Source organism: Cyphellophora attinorum, assembly GCF_001299255.1.
Source record: "Cyphellophora attinorum strain CBS 131958 chromosome Unknown Contig16, whole genome shotgun sequence".
NCBI lineage: Eukaryota > Fungi > Ascomycota > Eurotiomycetes > Chaetothyriales > Cyphellophoraceae > Cyphellophora > Cyphellophora attinorum.
In genome coordinates, this window is record NW_017253244.1 from 623837 (window position 1) to 648016 (window position 24180).

Sequence of the window (24180 nt, forward strand, 5' to 3'; positions counted from 1 at the left end):
ATGTCTGACGAGCAAACAAAGACAACTCAAGAGCAAGAGGTCGGAGCCAACGCCGACGCTGCCGCCTCTGGATCAGGAGCTCTAAGCTTGGGAGGAAACGCCTCTTCGAAGAAGACTGAAGAGAAGAAGAAGCCAAAGAAGCTTGGCCAGAAGGGCGAAACACCCAAGAAGATCGAAGCACAAGAAGACGAAGGTATCGGCGAAGAACCAGAAAGCCCATCGCCTCAACAGAAGATGGACAGCCGGTCAAAGTCACGAGGCGGCCGCGGTCGCTCTCGCAATGGCTCTCAACCACCATCCGACACTGACTCTGCGTACCGAAGCGATGTCTCGCAGAAGCGGAAGCGCAACCGCAATCGAGGTGGCGCTAAGGCACAGTCACAGGCACAGACGAAGCAAGAAGGTGACGGCGGTGCCCTAGGCGGCATTGACGAGGTCGGCGAGACTGTCAACGGTGTGACTGATCAAGTCAGCGGTGTCACCGATCAAGCCCAGGATCTGGTTGGCAACACTGCCGGCAAGGCGCTGAACGCTCCTAAGGAGGCGCTCGGTGGTCTGCTCAACAACAAGGGCAAGAAGGGCCAAGAAGAGGGCGGTGATGACGAGGGTGAGAACGAGCAACTGAGATTGAGACTCGATCTCAACCTGGACATTGAGGTACAGCTCAAGGCAAGGATTCACGGTGATTTGACACTGGGTCTGCTGAACTAGGTCGTCAGCGTCTAGGGGCTGAAGCTGGCGGGCTGACAACATCTGTCGGTTTCCCTCATGGTGTCAAGTGCTAGCAAGTCAACGGCGCAAAGGAGTTGGTGTACGCCGTAGTGCGCCTGGGGATTTCAGATAGCTCTTCTGTATCATAATCGAGACAGCATGATCAAATCGCAGCCTTGCTCATCTTATATCCCTAGCTTAGACAGGTACACGATACTACAACCGTTGCAATTGCTTCGATTGACAAAATTGCAGCCTCGTTCAGCCTCGTGAATAAACATGTCACTGGAACTCCGCCTCGACCTCGACCTTTTGAAGCACCCACCATCAAATTCATGCTTTCATGCGGGTACACGGTGTCCCTTCGACGTGCGGCCTTGACTGGCGCGACGCGTCTGGCCAGCTCTGGGCCCTATATTCGAAGATGGCCTACTAAAAACAGCTTCCTGGCCAAGAGATTCGCTGCATCTCTACCATTCGTCCGAAGCAAGGACCTGCCTACGGTTGACACCATCTATGCATTGTCTACTGCCCCGGGCAGGGCCGCTATAGCCATCATTCGTGTCTCCGGACCCGCATGTCTTGACATATACGGAGCGTTGTGCCCGGACAAGCCGTTCCCTACTCCCAGAGTCGCAACTCTGCGCAAGCTATATACCCCTAGGACAGGTGACCATGCTGCCGCCACGGTCCTTGACTCCGGCGCACTGGTCCTCTACTTCCCCGCTCCAGCCACTGTCACAGGCGAGGACATCCTTGAACTACACGTTCACGGCGGCCCAGCCATCGTCCGCTCCATCCTCTCCGCAATCCCACTTTCCAATCCGCGCGACCGCCGCAAGCCAGCACACTACAGTCTTATCCGGCCTGCCGAGCCGGGAGAGTTCACAAAGCGAGCCTTTTACAATGGCCGCATTTCCTTACCAGAAGCGGAGTCACTAGGATCCCTGCTCGCCGCAGAAACAGAGCAGCAGCGCAGGCTGGCGGTGCTGGGCGCAGAGTCAGGTCTCGCGGAAAGATACGAGCGATGGCGACAGATACTGCTGTACGCAAGAGGAGAGCTTGAAGCACTGATCGACTTCTCCGAAGATCAGCACTTCGATGAGTCCCCCACAGAGTTGATCGCTTCGGTGTCGATACAAGTTAGGGCTTTGCAGGAGCAGCTACGGTTGCATATCCAGAATGCTTCACGAGGAGAATTGCTGCGATCTGGCATTCGGGTGGCTCTTTTGGGTGCGCCAAATGCTGGGAAGTCTTCTCTACTGAACCGCATCGTGGGTCGGGAAGCAGCTATTGTGTCTTCGGAAGAAGGCACAACGCGAGACATCGTCGATGTATCTGTTGACCTTGACGGATGGCCCGTTCGACTTGGTGACATGGCCGGGCTACGTACCACTCCAACTACCTCGTCTGCAACAATCTCCTCACCCTCAGCTGCGATCGGTGAGATCGAGAAGGAAGGTATCCGTCGAGCCCGTGCCCGTGCTCTGGACTCTGACGTTGTCATCATCCTGCTCTCTCTCGAAGCCAACGCTGATGGTACTGTCGGCCTTCACTTGAACGACGAGGTGCGCGCCGCCGCAAAAGAGTGCCAGTCGGCCGGCAAGACCCTTGTTGTGGCCGTCAACAAGGCAGACCTTATACCAGGCCTTGCTACCTCGGAAACGACTAAGACGGCTATGCGACGCTACATCTACAACACACTTCCCGGCCTCACCTCTGCTGACATCCACTTTCTCAGCTGCAGAGATTCGACTACCGCCACACTTTCGAGCTCTCCGAGCGCCACTGCAAGCACCAAGTCCACCACCAACGAAACAGCAACTTACTTCCCAGCCTTCATGACCGCCCTAACGCAGACCTTCGCGAAGCTCACCTCCGCTGCCGCAACGACAACATCTCCCTCGCCAGACGCCCACACCGCATCAAGCACTCCTGAGCAATTGCAGATCACCCCACAAGAAGCACACTCCTACTACGCCGCTTCCCTCTCCGTCACGCACCGCCAGAAGACGTACCTGGCTGATTGCCTCGCCCATCTCGAGGACTTTCTCGCGCAGACCTCTTCTCCAGCGCTCGTGCGACTGGGGACATCGATCGGGACGTCGATGACATCCTCGCTCGATCATCCCCGCCGGCATCGTCATCGCAAGAAGATGAGGGAGAAGTAGACATCGTCGCCGCAGCAGAACACCTCCGCTACGCCGCGGCAGCTTTGGCTAAACTTACGGGCACGCAAATGGGAGGAGATGGTAGTGGTGGAGCAGGGGATGTGGAGGATGTATTGGGTGTTGTTTTTGAAAAGTGAGTGTTGCGATTTCCTTTGCTGTTCTGCTCGTCGTTGTTCTCGGAATACTCGCTTTCGCTTCACACACGACTGTTTGCTATCTTCGCCCGACCACTTGCCATATGCATGGTGGGTGGACCTCGTTCAGTCGCTCATCCTGCGCTCATGATCGTGTCAGTCGTGCGTGACTCGAGGCACATTCCACTCGAACCTGCCCAAGCATGTATCCAATACGCTACGCATATGCGGGGCTTGCGAGTCGAGTGCTGTCGCAGTGTTTGCCTTCTCCAAGAAATCACACGAGGCGAAGGAAGGGGCGGTTTGCCTGATGCTGCTATTTCTGGCTTGCCTCGGTTGCGCCTTTTCACCTGTTCCCTTCCATCCTGGCTGCCTGACAATTCCACGTCAACCTCGACCGTCAATTGTCATGGTTTCTGAGGCCCTGGCAACTGCGAATGAAGGTTGCGAATCCTTGCGCGGAGAAGGTATGACACGGATGAGTGAGGTGGGCTTTCATGGTTTTCTTGGTCTTAGTCTATGTGGTGTCTATCCTGATCGCAGTTTCGCCATTATCTCATGAAGCATGTGCGCCATGTGTATCGTCCATATCGCCGTCCTCCCAAGAAAATTATCCTAGCCAAGGAAAGAACAAACAAGGAAACATTCGCCAAAGGGGAAACAGAAAGGGAACGCCTGTCGCTGATGCAGCAACTCCGAAGATGTCGTATTGATCGTGCACTGCACTTTGATGCTGAGAAAATGCAGCGTCCGTCGTCCAGCGCGGCTGGATATGCTTTTGGTTGGATCTTCGTGAAGAATGAAAGTTGTGTCGCAGTGATTGTGTAATTGAAAGCCCAAATTACCCAAAAGCGATCAACGCAATGAAAAATTTTTGCTGAGAGCGCCAGGCTAACGAGTCTTCGTGGTGGTGGTACAGGTTTTGCGTCGGAAAATGAGAAAGTACAAACAAAGGAAATCCCCCCTCTCGTGCTGTTGTCCGAATTTTAAAAGACAGCTGCTTCAGGCAGCCCCGTTGTGGCAGTTGCTGATCGATCGGACTTCACTTGGTCGTGTCGGTTTCGATTTCGTCCATTCCGAGGAGGATCCAGACAAATCGCTCCTCATTCGACCCGGGCATATCACTGTCGATGAAGGCGTCGCTTTCGAGGTGCCCGTCTTCGATGCTTCGGCACAGCTGTCTCTCCCGGAGTTGATGATGCGGGAATGAGTGACAACTCAGTTGTATCCACCCCTGCCGTCATCGTTCCCAGACTCCTCGAAAACAAAATCAACACAAGGAGAATTGTACCCACCACGGCCGGCGTTGATGGGAGAGTTGTAACCACCGCGTCCTGCGTCGACGGGAGCGTTATAGCCGCCTCGGCCTGCGAGGTTGGTGATAGGAGTGTTGTAACCGCCTCGACCCATTTTGCTGGAGGTAATGGAATTGCTCGGGTGGTAAATTGGGCTTGTTGGTGGGAGGCAGGTGAAGCTGATGCAGAGAGCAGGAACAACAAAAGCAGATGCTAGGGAAGATGGGATGTTCTGGGAGGTGTTTTCGGGAAACAGCAACAGGATGGGTGTTGCTTGGGCTTGTGATGGTGTTGGGATTCGGGCGAGGGATGAGGCTTGTGGCGGTATTTGGATGGCAATGCAAAAACGAATGCTCGCTTGGGATAAAAAGCCAGATACAAATGAAAGTTGGTGGACTTGCTGGATGGTGTTTGTCTTGAGAGATGAGAAGAGGTCTCGGATTAATATGCTTCGGCTGTTCTCTCAGAGATCGGCGTTGCGGTATGCCTTGTTCCTGTTGTGGCGATGTCCGTTCCTAATTTGATATGCTCAGTGTGACAACGTCGGTGGCGATGGTCGACGGTGACGATAATGATCGTGGCGTGGTATGCTGGAAATACACAGAAGTTCAGATGGCGCGGTGGCAATTAATGATTGATGATGCTATTGCTGGTGATGCTCTGCAAAAGACAGAAGAGATATGTGATGCCGATGGATGTTCTCCGTAGTAGTAGCCGTACAAGAAGGGTGGGAGTGATTGTGGTAAGGCCTGCTGTTGGAAGTGAAGTCGAGTATGGTGATGAAGTTTGGGGGCCTATATAGATATATGTGATGTCGCAATGGAGTGGTGAGAGGGTGCGCAGTCGAAGCGAGGGTATGCGTTCGGTCATGGCATGTGCCTGGATGTGTGTGGAGGATGTGTGGGCTGGCTGACTTACCTTCCAAGCCATAGGATAATGCTCGTGTTGGCCATGTGGTAGAAAGTTTTGCGAACTCTGTTACATGGCGTGTCGGGTCGAGCGAACACAGCGAGCCAGTCGCTGCAGGGGCTGTGGATAGTAGCGAGAGGGAAAGACTGGAGTCAACGACTTGCCATTCGTGTATGTCAGGCACAACGAGCCATAGGGCTGGGAGATGGAAGAATGTGATTGCGCCTTCCTCAGGGCACTTTGTGCAGGCTTACGGAAAGAACGTCCAAGGTTCATGGCAAAAGTGGGTTGCCGCAGTTAAAGTTCGGGAAAGAGTGGAGTTTCAAGCAGGATTATTCTTGGTTGCGCTACACAGCAGTGTGGGAGTACCTAACACTTTCAGGCCAGGTAGAGCGAGCCCAAACGTTCGGGTCTCCAGGGAAGTGTAATCGGGACTAGGAAGCAAAGAGCATCCTCTAGCAAGAGGATCTATCGCTGCGCCAAACAAGAACACGAGCGGGCATTGAAGGAAGCAACAAATAGGCAAGGTGGTGTTCGCTTATGAAAGTGACGCAGAGTAAGGTCAGCCCTACTTGCCTGCCTGCGCCATGAAAAGATCACGTCTCATTGGAGTGCCTATATTGCGGCTCTCTTCGGTAAAGAGGGGCCAACGAAAGAACATCGGCACGATACTTTCGGATGTTGAGGATATACCGGTTACAGACACAGAGTGTGGGACGTGCAGCTATGACTTCCAAAGTTGGCAATAGATGGAATGATTGCAATTGTTGCTGGATTATTTGTGCTAGCTAGCGAACTTCGCTGACGCATGGTCCAGATAGGGAATTCCAAGGGCGAAGATGGAGACATAACGTTCGCGCACACACTGCTGCACTCTGGAGCAGTCGTGGGCAGTCGATCTTGGCCGTAGTCTTCGCACGACAGCGAGATCCATAGGGCTGACAGTGTCTGCAGAATCCGTCAACGTTCTATTTGGGGGCGATCAAAAGTCCCGCCAACCGCAGGCACAGGAGAATTTGTGTCCCGCATCCGCAATGAAGCTTATCGCAGTATTGTATAGAGTGCTGATGCGCAGCCTACAACGCTCAGTGCCTCGGCAGACAGCCATGAGAGCATATCGAGACCGCCGAATGTTGTATGATTGGGAAGAGGCTTACGGCAAACAATTGCGCAAGAGTGATCAGCGCCATCGGAAAATATCTCCTTCGCTAAGGCGTCCATCAAAGTTCCACACTGAAGATCAGGCAATCATTCAACTGGAAAGAGCAGTATACGGCGAGATGAGCCTCGATGCGGTCACACAATGGGATCGGGATCGAGTTTCGGGTTGCTGGTCTATAGCATTGCATGCGCTGCTATTTCGGACGAAGCGGACGCCCCAAGTGTGCCACGCCAGAGGTGGACGGCCAAATGACATTGGGAGCCCTGGTGTACGTTTTCCCTAGTATCGCAATCCGCATGATTGCAACCGACAGAGAAGATTGCGATAGCATCGTTCGCTGCTTCTGGATCGAAACCAGTAAGCGTTCCTGGTCACATAATGATGCCGAGAGAGACGAAGTCGATGAGCGAACAGCAATGGAGAATCGAATGTGCGATTCTAAATTTAAATTCGATGCTGACTCTTGCCCAGAAAGGCATAGCCATGAGCCAAATTTGGGGGCGAAGCGGAATCTACCGTTGAATTGCGTGAACGGTGGAGAGCAGAGCTCGAAGGGACTTTGGTGCCCAAATCGTGATCGTGGCTTGCTGTCGTGTCAGCGGGACTTTGGTGAACACCTCGTCGTCGCCCTGACAATGCGTATAATATTCGTGGCTGTGACGTGATACTGCCATGGCGTCGAAGGGTATGATTCCTTCTTCGAGCTTACAGAATGTGATATCAACCGTTTGACCGCTGTTGTTGCTTTGTCCTGTGTCGATTCGTATGTCGATGTACAGCCCTCGAAGCGGTCGCGAGCCGCGGCCTGTGCAACTCTCTCGGGCAGGATGTGGCTCTGATTGATGCCGCCCATACTACGACAGCGAATGTCTCGGGGGCAAAACCCGGCCACGTGAGCATTGCGAGCAAGAAGATTCAATCAGGTCTGCCCTCGACCTCCGAATGAATGGTCGCGGTCGACACGTCGTCCTCAAGCTCAACGAAGGTCGCCTTCCGAGAGCTTTGGAAACGGTAAATTTTGAACGTGGCTCCCCGCCGCGACCGATGAACTGCTGCTGCACTCTACGTCGTGCCGGTTTGGCTGGCAGTTACGGGCTCAACTGGCTGGTTCCTTAGGGGTGTCCGAATCGTTAGGCTGTGAGCGCGGTGGCACTTGCTGTACTGACATTTGATTGTGTTTTTGAAGTGCGATTCTGACGACATCCCGGAAGAATCGCCAAACGATAGTCTGATCGTCTGAAGCTTGAGTGGTGGGTTGCAGGTACGTTGCAGATCCTCAGACATCTCTGTACTGTGTATTAGGTCGTTGCTGCACGTTTACCCCAACAAGGTAGTCGGAGGCGTCGTCACCACTGACTTCAGCCTACGGAGTCACTGAGCCACGGCCCGTATCGTGGTTGCTTTTTGGGTGGTTGCCCAGGAGGCAGTTCAGCAGGGTGGACCTGGCCGAACCTTCCCATTGTCCTGTATCTTGCAGGGCGGTATCTTGTGTAAACATGATGTCAAGCGTTGAGCGCTCCTGTCGTGTATTGGCACATATATATACCCTCAACTCCATGATAGCCCAATATGGTGCCAATCATCCTTCTACTCTTTTGTTAGCACCACCCCCAACAACCCACGACCGACCGACACCGATACAACCGCCGACCGCCAGCATGAACATCGGAATGGACAACCGCCAGTTCTTCAACGCTGCATCAGACTGCCAGCTCCGGCTGGGGTACGCCTTCACCAGGCTTTCCCATCTAGCCCGCGCTCTTAACGGCAGTGGGAATCGAGCTCAGTTTGGTGAATCCGAAATAGTCGAAAGCAACAAGCCACTCGCAATCTACGGCGATGCTCTGATGCAAACGCTTTTGGCAAAGAAGTGGCTCAACGCCGGCCTCAGTCCGGGTAAGTCTCCTCTCGTCGCAGTTGCTTGCTTCTGACCTCTGCAGATCAATGGACTCGAGACATATGCCAGACTTTGTTGACCAACAAGAACCTGGCCGAGGTCGGGACTGACAACGGCATCCGGCGCTTCATCCTCTGCTCGGGAGGTACCCGTCCTTCTGACAAGATGACAGCCACTGCCGTCGAAGCTATCATTGGGGCTGCACACCTTGATGGCGGCGACGACGCTGCCAACCTAGTCATGGAGAACTTGGGCATCACTAGTCCACTGCTTGAAGAGGTAACGTATCATTCTCCCTCCTATAAATCCCCTGTCTTGAGTATCTGCTACTGATTTCGTTAACGAGAATATAGTCCTCCGTCAAAGGCGACCCCGGGAGCCGCTCCAAGGGGGAGCCCCAAACCTCTGGATGAGCCCACCAGTATTGGTAATGCGACAGCCAGTACCGGTGGGCTGACCAGAGGATTGGGGTTCCCCCCTGGAGCGGAACCCGGGGTATTCTTTGATGCTTTGAGGACCTTGAGAGATGCCCAGGAGAGTCCGGCAAAAAGACATGTTGAATGCCATACCTGGCCTCGTGTGTTAGCGCATTAGCACATGAGGCTGGCTTATGAAAGTCATCATGGCCTTCGGACTCTCCTGTCTGTCCTCCTGTCCTCGTGAGCGGATGCTGAGCTGCATCCCGCTGCTGAAATCCAACAACATCTGACGAAAAAAGAGCAAACAGATTGAGTGACGCCAAAGCCTCCGAGAACGTCGAAGGACGAGGAAAGTGCCTGGAATGATTTTCAATTCGTGGTCCCAACACTGCTTGCGGCACCTTATCTTTGTCGATGTTTTTGTTCTGAAAAAACCCTGATCGGGCACATACATTCATTTAGAGCTAGATAGTACAATGATATGCACTTTTCACCACTTGTGCTGCTTCGGAAGCATGTGATCGAGAAGATGGTCTCGGTCGAGGCAAAACGTTGTTCTATCTGCAGTGCTGCGCAAGTCACGATCGTCGAAGGTCATGAGGTCTAGTCAGCGAGGGTTGTCGAGGTATCGGTAGACTCGGGGTCTTGTTCGGGAACACTGTGTTTGGCAGCAATGTAGAGATCGAGCACGATGAGTAGCTCCAGGGAGGCGGGATGGTGGTAAGTTGTTACCATAGAGAGGAGAGGGAATGTCTGTGACCAGGCGCAAAGGAACGTTCGCACATGAGTCCGATCGAGTATCGACTTCGTTTTGTAGTCTTGCTTCAAGCTCGCTGGACCTGATTCAATTCAACAACGACGTTACTGAACCTCACTGGCCACTGGCTTTTGTTCCCAGGATGAGGATATACTGTGTTGTTTGCGTAGAGCTGCCGTGTTACTCCGGTCTGATACTGAGTCTGAACTACCCCCTGAAAGTAATTCAAAGCATAGCCAGGGCATACGCTGTTGCTTCTCAGCTCCAGTTGCGGTGAGCCAATAACGTAGACCATCATTGTTTGTTGGAACCGGCGACGGTGAGCCGGTCAGCCAAATTATTAGCTTGCCTGGCGCCAGGCGTTGAACTTGTATGCACACAAAGTCCTGCTCAAAAACGCACACTCCATCCATTCATACCTGTGCTCCAGCAATTACCAACAACCTTCACAGACAATCATCCACAATGGCAGACTTCACCAGTGGAGGCCTCCTCGTTGCTCGTTCTGACGAGCCTTCCGCCAACAACGTCGCGACGACACTGGACACCATACCTCAAGAGATCATCGACAATGTCTGGAAGCAATACTTCCTCGGTCTGAAAGTGACAGGTCGGCCGCTGTATCATTCGTCTCAAATTGCAACTCCTCCCAGCAGAGTCGGCCTCGACTGTCTGTGGACAATCAATCACAAGCAAAGCACCACAGCCAAAGCAGCCATGTTGAAGCACGCCACAATGGTTCTGAAGAACCCGAAGCATGTCGCCTACCTTCTCTGCAATCATGAAAAGGATCTGTCCACAATGAGCTATGTCAAAATTGACTCATGGGAGGACTGGGAGCACACGCCGTTCACACTGATGGACGATTTCTTCAGAGCTTGCTCACAGCTGCAGCACCTCCACATCCGAACGGAATCGTGTTACCCCCGGCAGGAGCTGCATCCCGCAGTCATCGCTTCAGAGGCTGACTTCGTCAAAGAGACCGAAGATGGGGAACCATGGGTTCTAGAAATCATCGACGACGGCTTGTCGGGCGCTCTGTACGATATGAGCTTCCACAAGAAGGCCTATGGGTGGGCTTGCGACATCATCGCGGGAAAGGCTTTTGCAGGTCAGACAGCCCCTCCCAGTGTGCTGATTGAGGTTACGCTTCGATTCGGGACCTCAAATCAAGACGTTGACGTGATCGACCGCGAGTACCAGCTGCCGAAGCTCGTATATCATTCAAAAACGAAAGTTCTAGATGGCGTGCTTCTGAACCGCCAAGTGAGTCTGCCACAGATCATCAGGGAGCACAAGGTTGCGCGAGGCGGCCGTGGCCGTCTCTGCGACAAGAAGTCTGTCGATTCAATACTCAGACATACGTTCGAAAGCGTGTATGAGCGTCTCGGACCTCTTGCGCGTGTCCGGTTTGCGATGCGTGAGGACAAAGCATACTCGGGTCGAGCCGATCAAAGCCTGGAGGCCGAGATGTTCTTACTTCTCGTGCATATCGGGGAGTTCGACATGCCGAGGCTTAGAGACTGCTGGCGGACTGGCGAGTTCGACATGGACAATCCGTTGTGCCGTCGCACTATCGAGTGGTTGGAAGGACGACTCACACCTATTCCGCTGAGGCTGAGATCCTTCGAGCAGGCCATGGACTTGGTCAGCGACATCACAGACGGAGACGTAGTCGGCTCTAGACACTTCATGCTGAAGCATGCCTGGGAGCTGCACAACAACGGAAATGGCGTCGAGTTTACCAACTTCCGAGATCTCTATACCTTCATCATGCCGACGGATCCGAATCAGAACAAGGACAACTGGATCCTAGCGCAATGCTTCGACCAGATCTACAGACCCTTCAAGGATTGGAAGCTCAGAGACGTGATTCGAGAACGATTTGGCAGTAGATCTCGGAGGCCCGCCCTGACTTGAGGACGCCCTCGTGGTGGAACGGGAACAGGAGCAGTCGTGTCCAAGACACGGACATTCAGAGTAAAGGGCACCAGGGAGGCCGCTGCGGCGGACTCCTACCAGATGGTACTTACATAGTCGAGGTGCATTTTGAGGCATCACAAGTTGGACACCTAGCTAGGGAGGACTCTAGACAAGCAAGGCGACCCGGGAAAGCCGGATGACCAAGGTCACGTGCTTACGCGTTTTGCCACTGCCAGCAATCTTCAAGTATCAAAGACGACATCATCAATCAAAGTGCTCCCTGCAAAGCTCCTCCGTCAACATGCTGATTTTCCTTTCGGTGCCTTCTGGCATATTCAGGCAGCATCATGCCCGCCTTACAAGCCGTTGTTTGTGTAGGAGTGCATTGTGCTCAGAGCCATTGTTCTGAGCTGCGTCGTGGAATAAGTCTTTTATGAAGGACTGGATGTTTGACTGCAAGCTACATGGACCATTCGGTCATCTGGTACGAACATCACGAGCATGAATTTTGCGTCTCGCATATTTTGGACACGGCCGATTTTGCAGCAAACACGCTTATTGCGAGTCTCTCGTGCTATTGTTGGCATACGATGCCCTCAACACAGGTCCTTCGCCATAGCATTGCAGAATGCACCTCTACGGCAGGAATCTACTGCCACCGCAGTCCGGAGGGATGTCTTCCAACGGCGTCACGCCGCGACCGCCGTGGCAATCGCACATGATGTACCTCCGCCGTCTTTGCCTGCTAGTGTGGGCAAGCCTCTACCGCAACCATCAGCAGAACAGCAAGTGGCCATCGATACGTTGCTCAACACCAAGAGCAACATCATCGTGGATGCCATGGCAGGATCAGGTAAGACCACCACGATCTTGCATCTGGCCCAAGCAGCGCCTGATACAAAATTCCTTGTCCTGGTCTATAATCGAAAGCTATTGCTAGAGACAGATGAGCGAGCCAAGTCACTTGGACTCAGCAATGTTGCAGTCTACAACTATCACACCCTTGGAAACCGTTTCTATACGCAGGAATGCTCGACTGATCAGGGATTGAAGCGCGTGGTCCAAGATGACATGGCGGTCTTGCCTGGCACACAACTGCCTGACTTCGACGTACTGATCATGGACGAACAGCAGGATCTGATTCCGATCTACAAGAAATTTGTCGACAAGATTGTGAGTGACAAAGGCTATGTGGCGCGAGGAACTCAGCAGACTCCGAAGCAAAGTCCTCTCAGAGTATTTGTTCTTGGTGACAAGCGGCAACAGATCTACTCTTTCAACAACGCCGACTCGAGGTTTCTGACAATGGCTAACGAGCGTGACATCTTCGGCTATGTCAACCAGGAGCCCTGGGTACGAGCACAACAGACGTATTCGAATCGAATGACTGAACCCAATGCTGATTTCATCAACGATCAATTACTACGGGTCGATCTGGGCGCCTCACCAATGCGGGCTGCACGGAGCATCGATCGTGATGGCAAATTGTATCCTCGGCCACGGTACATCATCTGCGATCCTGCAGAAGAAGCGGTCAGCGAGGTCCAGCGGCTCCTTACAGAGGGCAATGTCAAACCTGCAGATATTTTGGTTTTGGCCCCGTCTACCCGTAACAAGTCTGCTGCAAAGCAAGCTGCGAACGAACTCGCTCGCCGAGATGTGCCTGTTTACCGAGCCGACTCCGACGTGCTCCTGCCTTCCGATAGAGTTACACATGGGAAGGTCCTCATCTGCACCTACCACCAGAGCAAAGGTATCGAACGACCAGTGTGCATCGCTTTGGGCTTCGATCAATCGTATCATTCCTTCTATGACAAACAGGATGAGCTACCAGCAGTTGTGACGAATCCGCAGTACGTTGCTGCGACTCGAGCTGTGACTCAGCTCATTCTTCTACAAGACTTTCAATGGGCACCTCTCCCATATGTTAACCTTTCCACGATTGGCGAGACCTGCGACCTGATAGTTCGAAAGGCTCCAATACCAAGCCCACAGACCGTAGAGGCGGTGGCGAAAGCGAGAAAGCTGCCTCTGTTTGGCGTGACAGCGCTGTGCAGGAATCTACCGGAAACTGTCATCACACACTGTCTAGAGAAGCTCAAACTACATCAGGTCGCCGCGCCTGTATACCCAGCATCTGCTCCTCCTACAGAAGTAGCAGACAAGTACGGCCTGATCGAGTCGACGGCTGCAATCACTGGAACTGCGGTGCCCGCGCTCTTCGAGTGGTTCAGAACACGGGATCTCACAATATTGAATCAGCTTTTCTATAAGGACAAGGAAAGAGGACCGTTGAAGTGGATAGAGAAGAACCTCCCCCCTGAACACGTACAAAAATTTATCGAGATACACGAAAAGTGTCAATCTAGCCAGGAGCTGTCCTCGGGCGATATACTCTACGTAGCGCATGTCACCATGGCTAAGCTCGACAATGACTTAGTCGGTCTGCTCAGCATACCTTTGTCGAGCTACAACTGGGTCACGCCAGAGTACATCGACCATATCATGTACACTTTGGGCTACATCCCCAAGCCTGCTAACATTGGCAAACGCGCTAAGTACGAGGTCACCAAGATCATCAAGTTCATGGATATTCAAGTTGGACCACTTGAAGACGACAATCATGGTGTCCTCGTCATGGGCTCGATGGACATCTACCAACCGAAGACGGAATCAAGCACAGTCTGGGAAGTCAAGCACATCGATGTGCTTTCACCGGAACACCTCATCCAGACTGCCTTATACATGCTTCTGCTGCACCCACGGCAGAAACCAGCGCACGGCTACCTTGTCTCAGCACGGACGGGCCACGTTGTGGAGATCAGCCCAGCGCATGAGAATGCGCTCAAGGAGTTGCTGCAGATCTTGGTTGGAGTGAAGTCCGGTGGCCCTCAGGCGAGGCTCTTGCACGAATGCTCCGACGAGGAATTCCTTGCGGAAGCAGCGCGTGATTTCTCTGGCCTGATAGGGAAGTGTGCTTTGCCTGCTTGGTTCTCCGAGCGGCCATCGAGGTCACGGTACCAGCCGAAGAAAACGGGAAGACCGAGAGCGTCAGAACAGATCGATGTCTGATACATGCACTTCCGGTTGCGAGCTTCGGACTCCTGCTACGATTCCATCGCATCCAACCTTGCTCACCTTGCCTTCACTGTCCGCTGATCGCGGTTCAGCCCGATGCGATGAGCTGTATTGACTCACCGTGATGACTCCGATCAGTACTTCACTGCTCTTTGCGGCGGAGCTGTTGATGAGTTGCTGTCCTACTCATATCGCCAGATTATCGCATTCCCTCTCATCCCTTCATCCTCAACAATCTCGCGGCATACCATTAGCCCTAGCGACCTCAAGGACGGAAAAGCTTCACACATCCCGCAGCCTCCAAAAAACAGTACTAGCCTCAAGAGCGAAAGCCATCGACCACACCATGTCTTCCGGCGGTCCTCCCGCGAAGCGGCAGCGAGTCAAATCCGACGCCGAGGTCGACAGAGGTTCTGCTCAACCGGCAAAGAAGTTCAAGATCGGCGACAACGTCTATCTCGATTGTGTACCAGAACATTCCAAGAAGATCGCAGTCACAATCACTGAGACTCTTCTCGACGACAAAGGCTGGTCTTACACGGTAGACGGTGCAGATATCACTGGCCCTGGAACTCGCATCGTCATTCCCGAGAAGAGCATCTACCGCGTGTCATTCCCGGCCGAGACGTCATTCAATATTCCGTGGGCCGACACACCTCGTGATGGTGGTGGTGAGATGGAGGAGAGTCACATGCAAGTCGAAGACTGGAAGCTCGTGGGCGGTAGAGTAGTGTACGATGTCTACGTTGGGCACTGCTTCATGACTTCCGAGTTTGATCGCAAGATGACAGTGCCGCTGAAACACTTGGGGGACATTCCAGCTCAACTGATCGGCGTCAGAATGATAGCGACCGACCCTGATCAGTTAGGCAAATGCCAACTCAAGTGGGATTTTGGGACGGTTGAGATTCCAGAGGAAGCTCTTGCAAAGCTACAGAAGTAGCAAAGCATCCAGGACGCCATCAACGCCTACTGATGTCGTTGATATCGGCCCGCCAGATCTACCGAGGCGGCCCCGCGTTTCGCCAGATCCGCCCGAGGATTACTTAACATATCCAACGCTTCAGGGACCACTACCCCTCCAAACCTACTGCCACACGCGGACACGCGTGTGTGATTTCAAAGCCTAGCAATCACGACATCATGAACCCAATGTCGCTGCTGTACATAGGCAATAGAAAGATTCAAATCTTCTACACTCGTCCAGGCCAACTTCCAAGTTGTTGACGTAGTCGCACCTTCCCCACCCGCTCGACGTCCGTGCATTCAACCTCATTCCCGTGTCGCTCCTGCATGACCTCGTCCGGACCTTTCACCGCACTCAACAGACTAACGAGCGAAGCATCGAAACTACAACCACCCTCACGAAACACAATGGCAGCACCTCGCGCATGGGCCGTCGTCGCAGGCGTCGGACCCGGCACGTACGTCCTCCCTCCCTACCACCCTACACCCACCCCTCACAAACCGCCCATACTGACCCATCATCACACAGCGGCGCCAGCGTCGCCCGCAAGTTCGCACAATCCTACTCCGTCGCCCTCCTCGCCCGCAACCCCTCAAACTACGAGCCCATCGTCAAGGAGATCAATAACGGCGGCGGGCACGCCATTGGCATCTCCACCGACACATCCGATGGGGGAAGTGTAGCGAACGCCTTCAAGCAGATCAAAGAACAGATTGGCGGGCAGGGAAAGCTGGTGGCGGCGGTGTATAATGTTGGGGGCAGGTTTATACGGAAGCCGTTTTTGGAGTTGAGTGAGGGGGAGTTTGAGAGTGGGTGGGAAGCTAATGGGTGAGTGCAAGCGAAGCGAGGGGGAGACTCTATGCGCAGGCAGTCCAACGAGAGCGAGCTACGCGCCGCCAGCGAGTAGGGCAGGGGCGGCAGTGGGGAGCTACTCTGTTCGTCCTCGTGGAAGGGCTGGAGGAAAATGGTTGTTTGCGGTGTGCTGCTGTACGAGTCTTAAGGACAGACATGCTGACAGGATCGATGCTACAGACGCGGCGCCTTCCACTTCTCCCAGCAAGTCATCCCGCTGCTCCTCGACGCCGTCGAGGCTTCCAACTACCCGCCGACGCTCATCTTCACGTCCGCGACTGCCGCTATGAAGGGTAGTGCGCTGTGCGCGTCATTCGCGACGGGCAAGTTTGCTATGAGGGCGCTTGCGCAGTCTTTGGCGAGAGAGTTTGGGCCGAAGGGGATTCATGTGAATCATGCTATAATTGATGGGGTGATCGATATTGAGCGGACAAAAGAGTGGTTGAAGGATGCTGGACCGGATGCGAAGATTAAGCCTGAGGCGGTATGTGTTCTCTACCCCATGCAGAAGAAGTTTGTGGGTGGGGTGACATTTTGCTGACCCTTGGTCCAGATTGCGGACACTTACTGGTGGATCCATACACAGCCGAGGACGTGTTTTACGAATGTGAGTATCTAGCGGCAACGCTTGGAACACCTCATGGTACTGACACCTGGCTATAGGAGATCGATATCAGACCGGCTGTTGAGAAGTGGTAGGTAAGCGTGCGAGGCTTGTTCAAGCGCGAGACTTTAAGAGTGTTGGTGCGGCCCTCTGGAGCATGGTTGTTTGGCCTGGCATCACAGAGCTGTGCTTGTCGGCATCTAGCACGCGCAGTAGACGTCTGAACGGTTGTAGTGCCTAGTGATAGATTCCGAGGCCCCGCATACCTAGGTAGCGTTCAGTAATCATGAGATGTGTGCGCCAGAGTATATGAGCAGACTCCCGGTGCCATGGCCCGTACCCCATCGTTTTCACGCCTCCTAAAGAGCAGACGATACATCGAGACGACAAGATGCCACAGCCCAGCTCCGGCAGTCCTTCCACGAAGGGGGAAGTGGATGCAACACTTGAAGTTGCTCCGGCAATACTCTGGGACGACCCTACCGAGAAGAGAAATCCGAAAAACTGGCCGCTATTCGCCAAGATCTTCCACACTGTCATTCCCTGCGTCATCTCCTTCGAAGTGTAGGTCTCCTAGACGTTTGTGCGCGGTAGTACCTAGGTACTAACCCTGAGCAGAACCTTTTCAACCTCGGTCACAGTGCCTGCAGCGGGCGTTATTGCCGCAGAGTTCTCAGTCACCCGAACAGAGGCACTGCTTACATTGACACTGTACACGCTCGGACTTGCGTTTGGGCCGCTCTTCATCGCACCTTTTTCCGAGGTATGGGGCAGACGAGTTGTCTATATCTCGACGCTCAGCTTCCTGCTGGTCTTCACAGGTGCCGGATCAGGAGCGCCGAATTTTCCCGCCTTACTTGTTTTCCGCTTTCTAGCCGGTTTCCTGGGCTCGTCGGCAATGGCGATTGGTGCTGGCACGGTGTCCGATCTCTGGGTCTTGCAAAAGGCCGGGGGTACTGTCGGTTTGTTCTTCATATTGGGCCCTTTCCTTGGGCCTATTCTGGGTCCCATAGCCGGAACATACATTCTCGATGACCACGGGAGGGACTGGCGATGGACGCAATGGTTGATTCTGCTCGTGGGTGCGCCTACCCTCATCGCCACGCTGTTCACAAGAGAGACAGCCAAGACGCATATTCTTAAGCTCGACATCTCGCACGCAGACGGCGTTGATACCGCTACGGCAGTGGGCAAAGTCCTCAGAAAGGTCAAGTTCGCGATTTTGCGGTCTGTCAGGATGTTGTTTACAGACGTCATTGTGTTCTCGTTGACAATTTATACTGCTTACGCTTACGCCCTGACGTTCAGCTATCTTGCAAGCATACCATATGTATTCCCCCGGTATTACGGCTTTAGTGCGAAAGAGACTAGCCTCGTGTTCGTCAGCGTCATGATTGGTTACATTCTGGCAATCGTCCTGTTTGCGGGCTTCGACAGAACGATTTATGCACGGGCGCGTCGGGCCTTACATGGCGATATGCCTGCTCCGGAGCATCGTCTATATTCTGCACTCGTTGGAAGCATATCACTGCCGGTCGGATTGTTCTGGTATGCTCGCATCTGTTCGCATACAGCATGTGCTTACTATGACTTCAGGTATGCTTGGGGTGGCCGAGAAGGGGGTCATTGGGCCACGCTCGCAGCCAGTGGGATTCCATTCGGTCTCGGTGCCTTCTCACTATTCGTACGTTCCATCTTGACCCTTATGGATTCCAGGAATGCTGATCATCGAGTCAGCTGTCAACTATCAATTACTTAGTCGATGTGTATCAGTCTGCTGCGGCGGCATCAGGTCAGTTCCTGTTGGGTTGTTAAAGTAAAATACTGGCTGACCTGACGTTTCAGCATTGGCCGCGAATGGCTCTCTGCGGTTTGCGTTGGGTGCAGTCTTCCCACTCTTCACGGTGCAGATGTACGAGAGCCTAGGAATCAGGTGGGCGGGAAGTGTCTTCGCATTTTTGTCGGTTGCGTTTCTCCCAATTCCTTGGTTACTTTTCAGGTACGGAGCGCGCCTGAGGAATCGGCGCGACAGTCGACCTTGAATTCCTGATGAGGAGCATTTGCAGACCACTAGAATCCATGTTACCATATAGGACCAATGTCATCAAGACAGGGAGACGTTGGCACGCTGCTGTGACTGAATGTGATTCATGTGGTGAGAGTGGTCCATATGCCCGACAAACACCAGAACGGGGGGAATATCTCATAGGTTCTAAATAAGGTAAGCACCGTGTAGGTGGTTGTGGTTACTGTAGTCGCTTCGAAGCGGCAGGAGTTAGGCTCGCTTACTTCCGCTTGACATCACATGCGCGTGCTCTCACTTTCGACTTGAATCGACACGAAACTTCCTCTCCCGCCTTGACTCTATAATACTCTACACTTCCATACAACTCACCACACACCCACTCACCGACCATGGCATCCCCCGCCATCCCCCTAACACCGCCCGCCGAGCCGCCCTCGACGCAAACCTTCACACAATCCCAGTCCCTCCCCAATACCTCCTCAATAAACCACACCCAGTCCCAACCCACAACCACAACCCAAACCTCCGCCACAACCCGCGTCGAAGCCCTCCTCGCATCCCCTCTGACCTCCCTTACCGACGACGGCACCTCCCGGCGCCCACGCGACCACCGCCTCATCCACCTGTTACTCGCCTCGCACGGCGTCACCGCCTACCAAGAGCGCGTCCCCTTGCAACTAATGGATTTCGCATACCGGCATACCTCTACAATCCTGAGCGACGCGCTACACATGCAAATGGAGGCTACGACCAAGCCGCCGACGCCAACGCCCCAGGCAATTCGAAACGAGGAGGTGCAGCGGGCAAAGGTGGTGCGTCAGGCAACGCGAATCGAGCCGAAGAAGGCGGACGTGAGTCTCGCGGCGCTGCGGATGGCGTTGGCGGGGAGGACGGCGTATCAGTTCACGGGCCAGGCGAACCAGCCGAAGGAGTATTTGAAGAGTTTGGCGGATGAGAGGAATCGGATTAGTTTGGGGCAGCATGCGCAGGGTGATGGGGAGGGGATTACGATTGGAGGGGTCAAGTTGCCGCATGAGAGGTACTGCTTGAGTGGGATGGGATGGGGGTTGAAGAATGAGTGGGAGAGTGACGGTGAGGATGACAGTGGTGTTGGGGAGGATATGGAAGATGCGACTATCGCTCCTGCGGCAGCGGAAGGCGAGGGGATGCAGGTTGATGATGAGGACGAGGAGATGGGTGAGGATGAAGATGGGGAGGGGAATATGGAGGACTTGTTCGGTGCTAGCGAGCAGGGATGAAAACTCGATGTCGAGCAGATGGAGAACACCTGCCCTGAGTGGGAAGCCCTCACAGAGCCGGAAACCGAAACCGATCATCCAGAAAATGTTCTACAAAATGGAGCCACCGAGCAGAGCCGTGGTGTCCAACGCCATCGATTCGAACGTCCATAGACTGATCTCACCAACAGTGGATCAGCAGACATCGATCGGCTTACGAAAAGCCGAGGGTTCAAACAATCGAACGGACATCGCCAATGGGAACAGAACCAGCCTCTCGACAGCGGCCACCATTCGGGCTCGAAAGCGCGCACGCCTAACACAACATCCAGATCAGAGGCTGTTGAGAAAGAAGCCAGGGCTCCCCCAGGCTGACGCTTTGGACACAATATGCTCTTCTTGGAAGAAGGATCTTCAGATCAGCCGCATCGAACATGGATTGGGCTGGACGATCAGAGGAGAACATCTGAGGTCTGGCCTGAGGCGATGAACCTTACTTTCCCATGGAGGCGGTCGGAGCAGTACAAGGCGTTTTCGAAGCAAGCAGCTTCCTCTCAAGCTCAGTCTAAATGTGATGAATTACCCAGTAGAGCAGAAGGAGTGATACTGGGATAGCACGGCTCGCGAGGACGCGCTACGCACATAGGAAACACATATTTCTCTCTCTCGAACCACCTCAGCCCAACGCCTTCACAAATTCGTCATGTGTCTTCGTTATGCCGTAAACTCTACCAAACACAAGACAAGAGACTTGCTCCTGACTCTCTACATACATAACCCGCAGCACCGAACCACCACCAACATTCCGCCCCCTTAGGTAAAGATGAAGCTCCTCCTCCTCGAGCTACTCGGATCCCGACTCCTTGACCTTGACCTCCCATCCCTCGACTTGCTCCGCACAAGAAACATATTATCATTCCGATCCTTGACCACCTCCACCACATCCTCCTTCGGCCGTAGGGTCACCGTCACGTCCTTCTCGTACCCACTCGTAATCGTCTTTGTTGTTTTGCGTTTGATGATGAGTTTGCGTGTGTGTTCGAACAGCACTTCTTGGAAGTCGGCGTCGATGTAGCGTTTGATGATGATGTAGTCTGTGTTGTGCTGCGTTGGAGCGTTAGCGGATTGCTGTGTCATAAGCAAGAGGGAAAAAGGAAAACATACCTTATCGTACTCCCATGGCAGGTTGAAGTGATCCAAGGTATCTGGTAGTAAGTATTGCCGGCGGACCTTTATGTGTGTCGGCCTTGTCAAGTCAATGGCCCACTCCTGGTCGTGGTGGTGCTTCTCACGTTTGCCCTTCATGAGCTCTTCGATGCGCGAGTCGGAGTAGCCTGTGTAGAGATGGGAGTCAGTTGTCTGTGGCGTGGGAGATAGCACCATTACTGCTGATGGAGAGGAGTGAGCGCATACCCAAAGCCTTGAACTTAGCACGCATCTTCTCATCAACCTCCTTCTCCTGCTCCTCCTTCTCCCTCTTCTTCTTGGCCTTCTTGACCTCCTCCTCCTCCAAAATCTTCCGCCTCAAATCCTCCGCATCCTTCTTCTTCTTCTCCTCTTCCAGCTTCGCCTTCGCAATCAACTCCTCCTCTTCCTTCTTCTTCCGCGCAGCTTTCAGCTCCTGCTCCTCCTCCCACCGTCTCCGATCCCGCTCGTCGCGTCGTCGACGATCCTCGATCTCGTCCTCGATCCGCTCTCGTCGCGCCGGCGCTCGCGTTCCCTGCTGCGGTCAGACCGCGTGTCTATGCCGTAGCGCGACGAGCGGTGCGTCGACCGCGACCGATCCGACCCGGAGGATGAATACCTTGAGCCGCCGTGACGACTGCGGCTGCGGTGTCGGCGGTGATCGTCGTCTGCGTACGCGGGTTAACGACCAGGTTGATGGGCGCGGGCTGGCCGCTCGTGCTGGCGGCGCGACGGCGGCCACCGGCGTCCGGCAGGCCGAGGAAGTTCTGATTGACCACAGTATCCGGGGAGCGGCGGCCGCGGTCGCGCGACCGGCGGCGGTGTGGGAGGGGCACGGGGATGTTCACATATTCTCTGTCCGAGTCTGAGTCATAGCGCGAGCGCGAGCGGTCGCGCGTGCCTAGGACGTGGACTGACATTTTCGATGTAGCCGTAGTTGTTTACGTCGAGGTCGTGGGGATAGTAGTAGCGCGGCATATATGTCGGGCGTTGAAGTGCTGGTTTCAACCCTGTCAGGTACTCGTGGCGACCGGGCGTCGGGGTGACAAAGTGCTTGGGATGGAACGTGGCGGTGGAGTTTGGGTTGCTATAGAGGCGCGGGGTATGCCTGTAGGCTTTTCCGCTGCGGAACGTGGCCCAGCTGGAGCGGGCCGCACAATGCAATTATGTGCTGCTTACCCGATTTTGAAGGGCAAGCCTTTGTGATAAGGCTCTTTCGAAGAGCTCAGGAGGTTGCAGAGAAGTAGAAGAAACCTTTCGACAAGAGAGTAGAGTATTAGAAAGCGAATCCTTCAGCTCAAGGTGGGGGGTTTTAGACCTGGTTCATCAGGCGGCTGGGCCTGGTCTCGAGTCCACCGACCAGCAGGATGGGTCACTAGGCCTGATACGGGCCATTAGTTGGTTGTCTCGTATTGTATCCGAAGGTGGCATACAGGAAGCAATCTGTGTTTCGTGATGCGCGATCGATCAGGAGATTGCAGAAGACAAAGATAGAACTGACAATTAGGCACATGAGTACGGTTGGCTGTCGTTGGGGGAATATATGACTGTTCGAGGACATCCGTCTTGCACTGCGCTGGCTACACAGAACTGATTTCTGTGTAGCGCTGTACGGCCGTCTGGTACACCGGTCGCCTGCTTCGAGACATGTTACATAAGATTCATGACCGATTGATTGTTCGATCTTCCAGGTGGGTATTCTAGAGTCGGACGCCTTAGAGGCGCAAATTGTTCGACAAAAGGCAATTCACGGAGATCTTCTCGCCGTTGTCGCATATACCAGCCAGTATTCGTGGCGTGGTGTGGCTTCTATCGAGGACGAGCGCCGGCAGGTATTCGTCCATTGGTTCATTAGCCATATGCAGATATACCTCAGCCGCAGGCCGCTATCGCTGCACGGCTATGCATGCCCGACGGTAATCCATGTGCTGGCCAACAAGAGTTGATGCCTGGATTAGTAGGTGCAGACTTGATATCTGGACCCGAATCTGTGTCAGCTGCCGTGCAAGCATGCGCTGCTGGCAGACGTATCTCTCATGCGATACATCGTAGGGCAGGCTACCGGGCACCTGACTGTAGAATCTTGTCGATATGTTCGCGGCTGTTTCTGAAGGTGGTCTCTTGATAGTGCAATTTCTTCTCGAGATCAGTGATGTCCTTCTTCAGTGCGGTTGACTCGGTCGACAGGCGGCTGTTGAGGGCCTTGGTGGGCACGGCAACGAACCTATGGCAGGGTCAGTGTGTCTGACCTCTGGAGAACGGTTGTCTGGTACTCACATCTTGCCTACGCCTTCGTAGACGTTGGTGTCCTTGCTAAGGGTAGCCAACTCATTGCTTGTGAGCTGATTGAGTCGTGCTTCACGCTTGCGAGCATTGAGCTGCGCCTGTGTTTCTTGGATCTTCTGCTGAGACACGAGTGCTTGCGTCTCGACTTCTTGCAGAAGCTGCGGGGTAGGCACTGTCAGTCGCAATGTCCATGATGGGTGCTAGAGGGAGTTGCCTCGTACCTTCTGCAGAGCCGCGTTTGGTATCGACATCCTTGAATACCGGCGACTGCCAACAGCAATGGATTGCAGAACTTCAAGTCGCGATTGACCGTGAACTTCACGTGTTTCATTTCTGATTCTCCAAAAAAGATCGCGTAGAGGCAGGTACGTCACCCCTCCACAAACAGCCCTACGAGTAATCAACTGCCAACGTCCTCGCATTCCGGTTCTTCCACGAAAATTCCCAGAAATGAGTGCTGAATCATGCGGTCTGGCGTTTACTGTCCGGTTTGCATCGTCAACATGAGCACCGGTTGCATATCCATACCTTGAACTGGACCGCTGTTGAACTACCGTCCAGCAATC

At 53.9% G+C, this 24180-nt stretch overlaps 10 protein-coding genes across 10 annotated transcripts; 8 read left to right on the forward strand and 2 right to left on the reverse strand.

Annotated features, from left to right (window-relative positions):
• AB675_4687 (uncharacterized protein) lies at window positions 1-711 on the forward strand (the record flags this gene model as incomplete). The annotated part of the gene is made up of 1 exon (XM_018144843.1): window positions 1-711. One exon carries the CDS (start codon window positions 1-3, stop codon window positions 709-711), a length of 711 nt encoding a protein of 236 aa, XP_017999148.1.
• A 335-nt stretch (window positions 712-1046) lies between these two features.
• Window positions 1047-3019, forward strand: AB675_4688 (tRNA modification GTPase GTPBP3, mitochondrial; the record flags this gene model as incomplete). Its single annotated transcript, XM_018144844.1, has 2 exons — window positions 1047-2725; window positions 2785-3019. The coding sequence occupies 2 exons, from the start codon at window positions 1047-1049 to the stop codon at window positions 3017-3019; spliced, it is 1914 nt and encodes a 637-aa protein (XP_017999120.1).
• Window positions 3020-8040: 5021 nt separating this feature from the next.
• AB675_4689 (uncharacterized protein) lies at window positions 8041-8692 on the forward strand (the record flags this gene model as incomplete). The annotated part of the gene is made up of 3 exons (XM_018144845.1): window positions 8041-8278; window positions 8323-8558; window positions 8633-8692. 3 exons carry the CDS (start codon window positions 8041-8043, stop codon window positions 8690-8692), a joined length of 534 nt encoding a protein of 177 aa, XP_017998904.1.
• Window positions 8693-9920: 1228 nt separating this feature from the next.
• AB675_4690 (uncharacterized protein) lies at window positions 9921-14450 on the forward strand (the record flags this gene model as incomplete). The annotated part of the gene is made up of 2 exons (XM_018144847.1): window positions 9921-11346; window positions 12043-14450. 2 exons carry the CDS (start codon window positions 9921-9923, stop codon window positions 14448-14450), a joined length of 3834 nt encoding a protein of 1277 aa, XP_017999056.1.
• Window positions 14451-14802: 352 nt separating this feature from the next.
• Window positions 14803-15399, forward strand: AB675_4691 (uncharacterized protein; the record flags this gene model as incomplete). Its single annotated transcript, XM_018144848.1, has 1 exon — window positions 14803-15399. The coding sequence occupies one exon, from the start codon at window positions 14803-14805 to the stop codon at window positions 15397-15399; it is 597 nt and encodes a 198-aa protein (XP_017998941.1).
• Window positions 15400-15830: 431 nt separating this feature from the next.
• AB675_4692 (putative oxido YoxD) lies at window positions 15831-16974 on the forward strand (the record flags this gene model as incomplete). Its single annotated transcript, XM_018144849.1, has 5 exons — window positions 15831-15880; window positions 15952-16251; window positions 16456-16759; window positions 16829-16882; window positions 16939-16974. 5 exons carry the CDS (start codon window positions 15831-15833, stop codon window positions 16972-16974), a joined length of 744 nt encoding a protein of 247 aa, XP_017999130.1.
• Window positions 16975-17270: 296 nt separating this feature from the next.
• AB675_4693 (Polyamine transporter 4) lies at window positions 17271-18921 on the forward strand (the record flags this gene model as incomplete). Its single annotated transcript, XM_018144850.1, has 5 exons — window positions 17271-17443; window positions 17498-18427; window positions 18476-18563; window positions 18617-18671; window positions 18725-18921. 5 exons carry the CDS (start codon window positions 17271-17273, stop codon window positions 18919-18921), a joined length of 1443 nt encoding a protein of 480 aa, XP_017999012.1.
• A 373-nt stretch (window positions 18922-19294) lies between these two features.
• AB675_4694 (Transcription initiation factor TFIID subunit 9) lies at window positions 19295-20164 on the forward strand (the record flags this gene model as incomplete). Its single annotated transcript, XM_018144851.1, has 1 exon — window positions 19295-20164. The coding sequence occupies one exon, from the start codon at window positions 19295-19297 to the stop codon at window positions 20162-20164; it is 870 nt and encodes a 289-aa protein (XP_017998911.1).
• Window positions 20165-20956: 792 nt separating this feature from the next.
• Window positions 20957-22248, reverse strand: AB675_4695 (uncharacterized protein; the record flags this gene model as incomplete). Its single annotated transcript, XM_018144852.1, has 4 exons — window positions 20957-21247; window positions 21308-21477; window positions 21530-21863; window positions 21964-22248. The coding sequence occupies 4 exons, from the start codon at window positions 22246-22248 to the stop codon at window positions 20957-20959; spliced, it is 1080 nt and encodes a 359-aa protein (XP_017999085.1).
• Window positions 22249-23386: 1138 nt separating this feature from the next.
• Window positions 23387-23865, reverse strand: AB675_4696 (putative prefoldin subunit 1; the record flags this gene model as incomplete). The annotated part of the gene is made up of 3 exons (XM_018144853.1): window positions 23387-23552; window positions 23606-23772; window positions 23836-23865. 3 exons carry the CDS (start codon window positions 23863-23865, stop codon window positions 23387-23389), a joined length of 363 nt encoding a protein of 120 aa, XP_017998980.1.
• Window positions 23866-24180: the final 315 nt, after the last annotated feature.